This window comes from Delphinus delphis, chromosome 12, assembly GCF_949987515.2.
Source record: "Delphinus delphis chromosome 12, mDelDel1.2, whole genome shotgun sequence".
In the NCBI taxonomy this organism is placed as follows: Eukaryota; Metazoa; Chordata; class Mammalia; order Artiodactyla; family Delphinidae; genus Delphinus; species Delphinus delphis.
This window is the reverse complement of record NC_082694.2, coordinates 55,238,832-55,251,591: the sequence shown is the minus strand read 5'-3', so window position 1 is coordinate 55,251,591 and position 12,760 is coordinate 55,238,832. Positions and strand designations below refer to the sequence as shown.

Genomic DNA, 12,760 nt, shown 5'->3' with positions numbered 1-12,760 from the left:
GATAAGGTGAAAAGGGCAGGTTCAAATTATATAGGGCCCTGAAAGCTAAGCTGAAGAAAATACAATTAACCAACAAATAATGTGGGCAAATGTTCAACCTTATTAGTAAGAAAAGCAATATAAATTGAAACAACATGGTAATTCCCCCCCACATACATTCTTTTAAATTTGCATTAAAAAAAGAATAATACCCACTACTAGAAAGATTATATGTGCTGGCAAATTTGTAAATTGATATCTTACTTAAAAGAAATCTGGCTATCAGTTTCATGGAATGTTTATATTCCTTAACTCTGTACTTCCATTTCTGATCATTTATCCTAAAGAAATAATCCAAAAAAATGGGAGAAGCTAAAATGTATGAGGTTATTCCCTGTACCACTTTGCATAGTGTGGAAAAATAAGATGGACTGTAAATGATCAATGGTAGAGAGCTGGTTAAAACAAAACAAAAAAAGGTTTAACAAAAAGCACAAAGGCTAATAATCAAAGGGGCAGAGATCTTAGACCATGGGCAACAGAGAACTAATGAAAATTCCTGAGTAAGAAGGTGACAAGGGGAAACTGTTTTTCAAGATTAATTTATCAAGAAATCTGACAATATATAAAAAGAATCTGAAAACCAGTTATATTACTTTGTTGCCAAGAAATCACACCAAGGAGAATCTATCCATAAGAAATAACCCTACATGTTAAAATACTTCCTAAAATAAAGATACTCACCACACCATTATTAAAAATATTTTAAAAACTAAGGAAAACTAAATATTTAATAGTAAGAGAATTATTAAGTTAACCATGATTTGTCCATCGTAAGGAATGCTACTTAAAAATGCTAGAGGGACTTCGCTGGTGGCGCAGTGGTTAAGAATCCACCTTCCAATACAGGAGACACGGGTTCGAGCCCTGGTCTGGGAAGATCTCACATGCCGCAGAGCAACTAAGCCCGTGCGCCACAGCTACTGAGCCTGTGCGCCGCAACTACGGAAGCCCGTGCACCTAGAGCCTGTGCTATGCAATAAGAGAAGCCACTGAAATGAGAAGCGCACCGCAACGAAGAGAAGCCCCCGCTCGCTGCAACTACAGAAAGTCCACGCACAGCAAGGAAGACCCAACACAGCCAAAAAATAAAAATAAATAAATTTTAAAAAAATGCTAGAAAGAGTGGTATTATACACAAAACCAAGAAAAATCATTACATTTCAATTTAATTGGGGGTGGGGGCAAGAAGAGATTTCCAGAGAAAGAAACCTCCATAGAAAATGCCATGAATCCCCTGGAATTCAATTTTCATGGGTGAACCAACCAGTTTGGCAGTGCATGGCAGCACAATGTTGAAGGCAGTCAGGGTTGAAAACATGAAGGAAAAGAACAAGCAAGTATTTGAGAATGATATGTCCATCTGTAGAAAGGGCTACAACTTATAAATGATCATCTGGCAATTGAAATACGTTTTCCAAAGACATAAATATTATAAATAGTGGCACTGCAGATAACCCACAGAAAATATATTTACTTCCCTTTGAAACACTATACTTTTACAATGATAAAATGTTAAAGCCTATGTTATTGCAGTATTAGTAACTAATCGAAGCAAGAGAACACCATTGAAAGAGAAGTTCTCTTTCACTTCCCTAAAATGTTGAAGCTTAAGGAAAATTAAGTTGGCTTAATTAAAAGCAGAAAGGAGAAAGAGATGATGACTTATGGTGTGTTTCTGGGAAAATGGGGGCGTTCACCACCGTCAGAGGCCAGTGACACTGTTTTATTAGTACAGAGAATTTCATTTCTAAATACAGATAGGGGAGGCATATCACTAATACTGCCCTCTTGTTTACTGGTCATGATCTGAATCATTGCTTGTCCCACAGATAGAACAAAGGCAAGATAAAGAAATGGTCGCATGAGTCTTTCTCGCCTAAATGGTAGAAGAACTGGGATGGGAAGGAGGAAGGGTCTAGAAAGGATGAGTGTGTGAAGAGTGTGAGCTCTGCAGAGGCGCACTTACGCAGTGGCAGGGAAGAGAGGAAATGGGAGGAGTGGCACATGCAGGCTCTTCCCCCAAGAGAGAGGAAAGGAGCTAACAGAGTACTCATGGCTTTCCACCTTGAACTACAGTTGAGTTCAAGTCTTAGCTCACTTCTTCCACTATTCTTCAAATACATAGACCATATTTTATAAATGTCTATACTCCCCTCAGTGCTCAGTCTTGAACGTAGTAAGCATGTTTCTTGAATAAATGATGAAGAAAAAAAAATGTTGGACCATCTAAACAGACCACCAACTATAAAAATGAAACCAGTGGCCTAAAAGGAGGGCTTGGATTGTAGGGGGTGAAAATGGGGATCAAGTGAATTAAAGGGAGGAAGTGTGTAATTGACTATTTATATGTATCTAAATCAGTTGTTCACAAGAGTCATCATAGAGATAAACAGAAGACAAAGATGTATTAGGAGCAATGGATGGCTCTACGAATGTGTTTATAGAGTAGAAAATTCTAGACCTCCAAGATTTAGCACCTGGATCAGACTTGCTGATCCTTGTCAAAGGTAGCCAGTCTGACCCCATCTTCTGCTGAGCCGGGCTGGTCTGCCCTGACCTAGACAGCCTCTTGTTCCACTTCTATAAAGGCAGTTTGTAGAGAACAAAACGTTAACAGTCTGGAAAGACAGAAAAGAAAAAGACCTGGCAGATAGAGAAAGAGAGATTGTTCAAGACAGTTGGCCTAATTTGAATTCAGAGGCCCCAACATTAAAATACTATGTCCAATTTAAATAGAATAGGGATTTCTGGTTAATAAATTAAAATAATTAAGTACCAATTCCAATAAATTTAGAAAGATCTTTTGACTTCACACCATTTGGCCCTACAATAACAAAATCAATGTTGTAATATACAGGTCAAACTCCAAAGTGAATTAGAGTTCATAATAAAAAACAATGTTAACATTCTGTTAGCTTGTTAGAGATTAGCTATGAATCAGGGAGATATTGCAGAGTAGCATTTTCTGACTTAGAAAAGTCATTGTATTTTATTTAGCATCTCTATTTTAAAGCTCTACAAAACTTTTTTCATGTGTGAAGACAAAACTTTGTTCCTGAGCGAAAATTTTATAATGAAGGCTTGCCTTCAGAAGTGAATTATACAGAACCACATATCCAGACACTTTTACTACTTCATATATTTTAAAAATTATATGGAGGAATTGCACAAATAAAGGAAAAAAATACACTTTCCTATTAGGCTAAAATACTACATGTATTATTATTTATCTTCCTAATGAAATGGAAACATTTTCACAGCTTTTGAGATACCCTAGAAGAATGTAGCAGCAGACATCATTAGTCACTTAATAGAAATCCATTCCCTCATCCCATCCTTCCTTTAACAGTATTTGACTTTGGTTGGGTATTCACCCTTCTCTGAGTAGTCATATGCTTCAGGGAGAGCTGACACCAACCCCAGATCCAACTGGAGAATCCTAATTAGTCTAAGCTAATCATGGTGGATCCATTTCCCTTGTCAGGGATAAGCTGGGGCATACTAAGATGTTAACTCTGCCAAAAAGATGTTAAGGAAAGTCTGCAGAGTGTCGAGTTGACAGCATGGGAACACATACCAGAGGTGGTGCTGTCAGTCTTAAAAAGAAATAGGGATGCCACAAGGCCACTGAATATTGCATCTACTGCATCTAGATGTGATGGCTGGAACTGTGGCCATCTTGAAACCATGAAGGACACTTGCCTGAGGCCAATGCCTTCACATCCAGGATGGCACAGCAAAAAACTGAAAGAACCTGGGTCTCTGATGACATTATCAACCTGAAACGAATCAATCCCCCTTAAAACTTGTGGTTATGTGTGAGATAATAACTTTTCCTTATTGTTTAAATTTTGATTTGGGTTTTCTGCTACTTGCAGCCAAAAGCATTCTAACTGCTTCAAGTCTGAATTATTGCAAGCCTTTGTTTAAGTATTAACAAATGGAGCTGTTATTTGGGAGATGAAGGACAACAACAGGGTATGCTGCTAGCAAGACATACAGACCAAAGCTATAGAACTCAGCCACCCTAGTAGATCCTAAGGCCTTACTTATTATATTTCAAAGCTGGTTACTGTTCTGTTCCCCTCTCCCTACCTGCCTTTCCAACACACACACACACACACACACACACACACAGATATATACATCACACCCTGATGGGCTTGGTACTGACCTTGCTGATCAGTTCATCCACCAGGGTGTAGGCCCTATTTCCCCCATTATCAATGATCAAGGCTTTGGGAAAACGGACGTTATCTTCTTCTGACAAAATGGTAGAAGAAACTGATTTAGGATATAAAGTTCATTCTCCCAAAAAGGCACTTTATTTATGTACTTTTAATTTTTAAAATAAATTTATTATTTATGTCTGCATTGGGTCTTTGCTGCTGCACATGGGCTTTCTCTAGTTGTGGCGAGCGGGGGCTACTCTTTGTTGTGGTGCGCAGGCTTTTCATTGAGGTGGCTTCTCTTGTTGTGGAGCATGGGCTCTAGGCGCGTGGGCTTCAGTAGTTGTGGCTCGCGGGCTCTAGAGCGCAGGCTCAGTAGTTGTGGTGCATGGGCTTAGTTGCTCCGCAGCATGTGGGATCTTCCCGGACCAGGGCTCAAACGTGTGTCCCCTGCATTGGCAGGCAGATTCTCAACCACTGCGCCACCAGGTAAGTCCCCAAAGAGGCACTTTAAATATAAGATTTTAAAAGGTCTAAAATTATGAAATTTTCATTGATTCATATTTATTTACCACCTACTATATGCCAGGATACCATTTTAAATTTATATCTGGTGGACTTCCCCAGATATAAATTCCCCAGATATAAGTTCTTTAACTTGGGGAAATACTGCAGGTTACCTCCCACTCTTGAAGAGTCACAAAAACCACTGTAGCATATTAAATGTTCTGAGAAGTCCTGTCATAAAGAAATTTTTATTTAATCCAGCATTTCCAAAACTTACTTGACTTTATAATTTACTTTTCAATAAATATCTTTTTAATATCTTGAGGAAGCTAGTAATCCTTAAAACATAAGGCATATTCCCCTCTAATATAGCCACTACTCAATTTAGAAGTAACAAAAAGAATAAATGCTGAAAAAAAACCACACCAAGCTGGAACCAAGCTTTAATAATCTACAGAGAGTATCAGTTATTCCTAAGTAACTTTCTTCCAGGGTCTTGCATCATATTCTCCAATACTACCAGTGGGGGACACAGAATGCAATCACTTCTCAACTGATTCCTAAAACAATGCCTTTATCATGGAATACTCCAATACTAAAACTTATAAATGATTCATAATGTTGTATAAAATTCAAACCAGGCTCCTTGGCTTATTTGTTTTACTCATTGATATAGCCCCAGAACATACTTCAGTGCTTACACAGAATAGATGGTCAGTGAATCCTTGGCTCTAGGAATAAATGACTAAATGGATGAACGGATGAATATTTCCATCATGTGCTTTCAGTCCTGGTCTGGTTTATCTTCTAACTTTCTCAGACATATACAACATGTGTTCCAACCTCGATATCTTTGTTCATGTCTATATAAACTTATATGCAACATCCTCCTCTTTACCTATTCAAATCCTATCCATTTTTTCAAATCCAGATTAAGCCTGACTCCTGCACGAAGCCCGACCTCATCCTCCTCTGACCCCCTCATCCCCTGACATTATCAGAGTTTGATACTCATTTTTCCTAAGCTAGCTCACATGTTGGTCTTCTCTCTCAGTAAATGATAAAATCCTTGAAATCCAAGACCATGTCATAAACTACTTTTGTACATATTAGAGTGGCAAGGCACATAGTAAATATTCAATGAAAAAATTTTACTGATTGTATTTTATTAAAAGTTTGGTGTGTAACAAGAATAGTTCAAAATTCCTGGAATTTCTAAACTATCCATTACTAAAATCAATAGTTATAAGGACCAAGTTCTGAATAGAGAAGAAATATTATCCAAGTTCTAAAGAAACTGCCCTCTGGTTTTAACCTCTTTGACTCCATTTTCTCATTTGGAAAAGAGCTCTCTGGTATTTCTCTGCAGGTATTGAATGAGCAACAAATACTGCTTGTAAAACCCCTGATAAATGAAGACTTTATCTCATAGTCCTGGAAGAAATCCTGACGTCCTAAATTATGTAATCCTGGTATTACATTATATTAGTCTGGTTCATATAAAATGTAAGCTACAAAAATACCAAAGCTAAGAAAAAATATTTACTCATGCTTTTACTGAGATGCAGAAAGAGGATGCACGCATTGCCAAAATTCCATAGAACATGCTCAAACTAAAGCAACAATGCCTCAGTTATTAAAGAAGGCAATGGCCTGAAGCAGTACTTAGGAACAAAGATTACTTCGTCCCCGCAAGAGTCAATATTTAAGAACACAATGACTAATTCCCACTTCAAGTTCATGAACATATTTCTTTTTAAGAGCTTCTTTTTGGTTAAAATTTTTATTTGTGGTTTTCCTACCTGTGATCCATGAACCTAAGAATGAACAAAAACTTGAAACATGAAACTCTCCAGTAGGCCAAAGTGTCAGAATAGACTTAATTCTGATTTTAAGAACTTCTCAACAAGGGTTACACAAGACTTGTACTTAACTTCTCAGTCTCCAAGAATACACATTTACCTACTCTGCCTAAAGAACCAGATTGAATGTTCTGTAAACAACTGTGGAAAATGCATGAATGATACCTCCAGACCGTATCAAAACACTGGGGCTCTTAGCTTAATTTCAAATTATTTGAATCCAAACTAGTATTATTGTTGCTAATAGAAACTCCATTTATAAATAATCAGCTAAAATTTTTAAATGTTCTAGTTGAGCTTACTGTGAGCTAAAAGTAAACATTAACTTTATTCCCAGCACGAGCTGTGTGACCTTGAGCACCTCAATATTCACATCTGCAAAATGAGAGTGGGACTGGATGGCTTATGTCCTCTCAAATATAAAAACTAATATAATAATGGTTATTATTATAATAATTATTAAATATATGAATGAAAAATATAAGCAGAGATTTGGAAAAACATTAGGTTAAGCCTAAAAGACATCATACAATAGATAAAGATTATCACAAAACCCCCAAATCCTCTCCCCATAGCACAGCACCAAACTATCATCAAATACCAGAGTTTTATAGAGGTAAATAAATGGCTTACTGGCCACACTGATATCCTACTGGGGGTAATGAAAAGGTCTTAAAATCAACTTGCCACATGGGAGATGTGAGAGTCCCGGCTCCACACTGAGACTTTGGTGAAGTGCTTCATTTCCCACAGTCTCAGGATGTAAAATCTAAAGCCACACTCTCAAAAATGACTCACTGCTCATAAGGGGCTGTGTGTGCCGGTGGATAAATCCGCATGTGCTCTGCAGATGTAGCTGGATTTGGGTTCTAGTTCTACCACTTTCTGGCTGTATGACCTCGGGCAAATAGCTCAATCTCACCAACCCTAGTTTATTCCTGTGTGAAATTAGAATGACTCTATCCACTCTGCAGGGCTGTGATGAAGGCTGAAATAGACACTTATAAAAGAATTTGGCACATGCCAAGCAAGAAAATAGGCGCTAAGGATATGCCATCTCCCTTCACTTCTCCATTCCTTTTACACAAGTGGAATAGAGACTCTAGCGCCACAGGTAACTGCCATATTCTTCATTAGACTGTCAGTTTCCCTAGGGCCAAGAGTATGTCTGATTCATCTTTGGATCCCAGTGCCCAGCAGAGGGCCCAGAGTGAAAATGCAATATAAATGCTTGCTAAATGGAGAAGACGAGAACCCACTGGGTCTGAGGATGTTAAGGTTATCCTGGCCACAGTCAAAAGAAAATTCTGATCTTCAGTTTGGCCAAATAGGCACTTGCTACAAACTACTATGCAGTTCAAAGCAAATAAGCTATTCTGAATTCTAATAATTACATTCTCTAAAATTTAAAAACCTAGTTGCCCTACAGCTCCCAATTTTAGTTTTGAGAATCCAATTCTTTCCTAAACAATGGAGTGGGTAACCACAAAAACTTGTGGAATCTCTTTTCCTAGAAAACATGAAGAACAGGAGAGAAGCCAATCTGTCTGGAAACTGCTTCAAAATCTGTCTCTAAGCAAGGGGCTAGACTAGACTAGATGTCCCTCAGAGGATCCTTCCAGACCTACACCACTAAGATGTTAAGGGAAATAACTAAAGCAATTCTCTGTTATTTATACCCAGGAAAATAAAACAAATACAATTTAACATCTCCTAACATAGTCATTATAAATAATTTTACTTAGACCTGGTGATCCTTTTACAAACATTTTCCTCTTAAGCTGTATTAAATCATCCTAGGCTATTAATTTGAATATGAGCTCTCTCTAACAAGACAGAATTGAGATTGCACTTAACACTGAAAACAAGATTATTCTTTTGTTCCTCTTTTTCAACCTACCTGTTTCCATGTACCCCAAATCTACTCATCCCCAAAGCTTTACAAGAAACACAGTCCCCCCAAGTGCTCCACTCAACTCTCCCACTAGTGAATTTCTAACGCAGCCATTATTCAGACCACATTGTGTAGCTGATTACTGTATGTTGTCTTCTATTTGTATCTGCTTCACAACAGATGACAATTCTCGTTTCCCGAGCTGAAACGTAAGCTCCTTGAACAAGGTCCACCTTTTATATTTCTCATGGACTCCTCTACTGTGTCAATATTGAGTTCATGACAAATGCTTACGAATTCTTATTGGCTGACTGATTTAAAATGAAGAGAGAGCAAGAGCTATAGAACACTCTGTACACTGAGCACCTGTATGAAGCTTTGGCAAAGTCTAAAGTAAAGCTTTTCAGACTACTACATGTATATTGATATTTGTCCTTTACCTGGGAATAGAACAGTTGAAGGTTAATACACAAAGGGGCTAAAAGGAAAGACCTACAGTTAAAGATCACACTGGTTTAGCTCCTGCCCTGTAAGGAATGAGGAATTACCAAGGTGAGCCCACTCACAGTGCAGATGGAGGCTATTTTGGAATGCCCGGCACACTCCCCACATCACAGAGCTGAGTAGCTTCTGATTCTATCAATACAAAGGATCAATTACTCATTCTGTCAGGCCAAGTCAGTCCGGGGGTAATAAATAGAAAGGAAAGGAGCTTTAGAAAATTTTAATGTAATACCATTATTTAAAACAAACAAGTGAAACATGTTTTCTCATTCTTCATAATCCAAAAGACACATCTAGAACAAGGCTAGTGAGCTCTAGAGTTCAATCATTTCAAGCATACTCTATATACTTATAAATGGGGATGCAGAACCTCTGCTCTTTTCTTTATACATGAAACGGGAACTTCTTGTCCCTACTACCAAGCAGGTACTGTTGTGTTCTAGGCACCGGGAACATAGCAGTTCACCAAACTCATAATTCTAGTAACAATTACATAAAGCCTAGCTTAGTGTGTATATATATATATATATATATATATATATATATATATTTTTTTAATTAGCTTAGTATTTGATAGAAATAAAGAGGCTTCAAGGATAGTCCAAATCTCTTACCTTACAGGAGAAAACCAAGGCCCAGACAGGTTAACTAATTTGTTTCAGTTGGTTATGGCAGGTCTATGGCAACAAAGCCAGGAGGAGAAACCAGATTTCTCATCTCTCATCTAGTAACAAAATTTGCTTATTCAGTAAGCAAGTATTTCTGGCCATTACATGCCAGACACTATGCTAGGCACCAGGTATACAAAAATAAGGATAAGATACTGACCCTGTACTCAAAAGCACAGGGGAACTGTAAGACAATGAGATGAGTACAATAATAGAAGTGGTAACAGAGAAAAAGCAAACTACATCTCTAATTGCATAGGACTTCCAATATTTTAAAAGAAAATGAACTGTTACTAGTTTGTTTTATTCTCCCTATAGCCCTATGAGTACAGAACACAGATCTTATTATTCCTGGTCTATAGATGGAGAAATTGAAGTGCAAAGCGGGTAAGGGAGTCTATTAAGGTCATCTCCAGTGGTAGCAAAATGCTTAGAAACCAAGTCTGTTTACTCCAGGATAGACTTTCTTTCCACTCGATGGGAAAGGCAGATGTTCTTTTTCTGTCCAGTTCCCTTCTGATCAAGACCACACATTTGTAAGACTGTGCGCAGAACAATCTGTGGCTGTGAAAGTAGACTTCACTGGCCTATGAGGTCTCATTGGCTGAGTTTAGTTATTCAGTGGTTGAGTAACCAACCAACAAGACATCATTATTACTAGCATTCTTACAGTGCCCATGATACATACACAGAATAGAAGCAAAAGGTTCTGCCCACAGGGAGTTAATATTGTAGTGGACAGGTAAATAAACATTTCATCCAAAAGTGACATAATTAAACAAACTACAGCTAGAAAAATCATTACAAATAATGGCAAGTTTAAGACACTAAAGGTTTTGCAGAGCATATCTAGTGGGTCCTGCCGAGAAATATACTCTTTAAGGGTTAAACAAAGAACAGAAGCCTTGTATATATAATGACATATACCAACCTTCAGGTTATTGAAATAAAAACTCTTACCAAAAATATTTATCACATTAAAAATAATTAACTTTTTAATACCTTCATTTCACTTTTCAGCTTTATTCAAAACAATTATATGAATATTCTATTTCCCTCTTTCTAAGAAAGTTATATATTTTGTAACCTTTCCTATTTAAGAGGAATGAATTTATAATGGACGTTCACATCAGCAAGCTGTGGCAAAGAGATTACAACAGTGTGGTTTCATTGTGCTATTCTTCCACCCTCCTTCAGATGCAACCTACATAAAATGAATCTGATCATTTTCTCCTGTATAAAGTAAAATTTGTATACACATCCAAGAATCACTCACTTCATAAAAAGTAAAAGGGAAAAAAAGCATTTCTTCATTTTCGAGTTCAGTTTTAAACATTAATTTCACTTGTTTGATAACCTCATATCATATTTTATTTATGCACTATTTATCATGGCCTTATAATATGACCAAACTGTTTTAAACCTTAGCACTTTATTGAATTATTAACAAAATAAGCAAAGCTAAAAAGAAACAAGTATTAGTGATTTCAAACTAGTGACAAGAAGAATTTATTTAGGAACCAGCTAAATAGTAAAAATTACAATCAACCTTTCAAAGGAATAATGTTATCATTATTAGAAATACAACTCAGCTAAAAAAAAAACAACTCTCTAGTATTTCCTTAGTATACTCAAGGAATTCACACTTACAGCCAACTGCTTTCCATTTAAATATTTATTTAATTTTATAGGGTGATAAATAGCAATTTAAATAACAATTCAGAACTACCAGTAGATTTCATTAGATTTACCAACGGTGCATCATAAAATTATTTCATGATATTTTCTCATTCCTAAGACTTAGTTCCATCACAAGAAAATATATTTTAATAAACAAGAGCTTAAAACCTGACTTAAAAGTGTGATCATCAACTTTTTTAGGCAGGAGAGGAATAGGGCCTGATTTATCTCTAGAGCATCAAGAGCAAGACCACTGGGCCAAATCAGATATAGTAAATGAAGTTAAGAAATGATTAAGCCTGCAGCGACAGTGACATCTAGTGTTAACAACTGCAAGCCACTAGACTAACACTAAACCCTCCTAAGTGCTAAAGAAACAGCTATTCAAAGCTTCTCTTCTTTAAAAACCAACAAACAGAACTTGTGCATTGTATCTAAAAATTACTCATAATCAAAATATTTCAGTAAGTTTTTTTCTCAGACGTTAAAAAAAACCTTAAGAGGAAAATGTCTTAGAGAGTAAACATAACACCGAAGACCTAAAAGTAAAAAGCATTGTTTATTCTGTGTGACCAACATCCGTAACTGCTCCCCTTGGTTAGAGGTTAATGTAAAAGTAATCTGGGACATGTCCCGATGAGTGTACTATAAACATTTAAACTTCCAGTTACTATAAAAGCAAAGATATTGCACAAGCTAGTACCTGATGACGCATCAAGAAAAAGCAATATAGGACATTTCAGGAATACATGAAGATGTAAATCAAAAACAAAACAAAACAAAAAAACGAACTTTAGCTGTTGCATTGAGAAACAAGCTCTACATTTCAGCCCTTGCTACTCTGATATATATATTTTTGCTGCTTTGAAAGGTCCACTTATTAAACAGTAGATATTTTTGCCCAAGGGATTAGAATTTGGCAGCATAGGTTAATTTACCATAGTATTTTTATAGTTTTATGCTCTAGATGAATCTATAAAAGTAAGCAAAATTCCAAAAATTATTTTTGGCCAGGACAATTTTTTTTTTTTCTTTGCCGTACACGGGCCTCTCACTGTGTGGCCTCTCCCATCGTGGAGCTCCGACGCGCAGGCCCTGTGGCCATGGCTCACGGGCCCAGCCGCTCCGCGGCATGTGGGATCTTCCCGGACCGGGGCACGAACCCGTGTCCCCTCCATCGGCAGGTGGACTCTCAACCACTGTGCCACCAGGGAAGCCCCAGGACAATATTTTGTAAAAAAGTAAAGTTAGCATTAGATGAAGCTTACCTATTTTTTTTGGAAAGTTCATCCTTTCCCCTTTTAACTCCAAATATTCTTGTGATCAACGTACTGAAGAGAAGTGTGGATGAATTTCTCACCTAATGTAAAAATAAATACACAATAAAGGTTAAGAAATATTCATGGCATGAAACCAACATTTACAATGTTCAAA

The 12,760-nt window shown here is 37.0% G+C and overlaps 1 protein-coding gene across 4 annotated transcripts in view; it reads right to left on the bottom strand.

Annotated features, from left to right (window-relative positions):
- The window catches only part of THADA (THADA armadillo repeat containing), a 314,824-nt gene that overhangs the window by 207,695 nt on the left and 94,369 nt on the right, over positions 1–12,760 (bottom strand). For all 4 annotated transcript variants that reach the window (XM_060026719.1, XM_060026718.1, XM_060026720.1 and 1 more), the window contains one exon: positions 12,595–12,686. In XM_060026719.1, the coding sequence (XP_059882702.1) occupies positions 12,595–12,686 (92 nt within the window). The remainder of the gene's footprint in view (positions 1–12,594; positions 12,687–12,760) is intronic.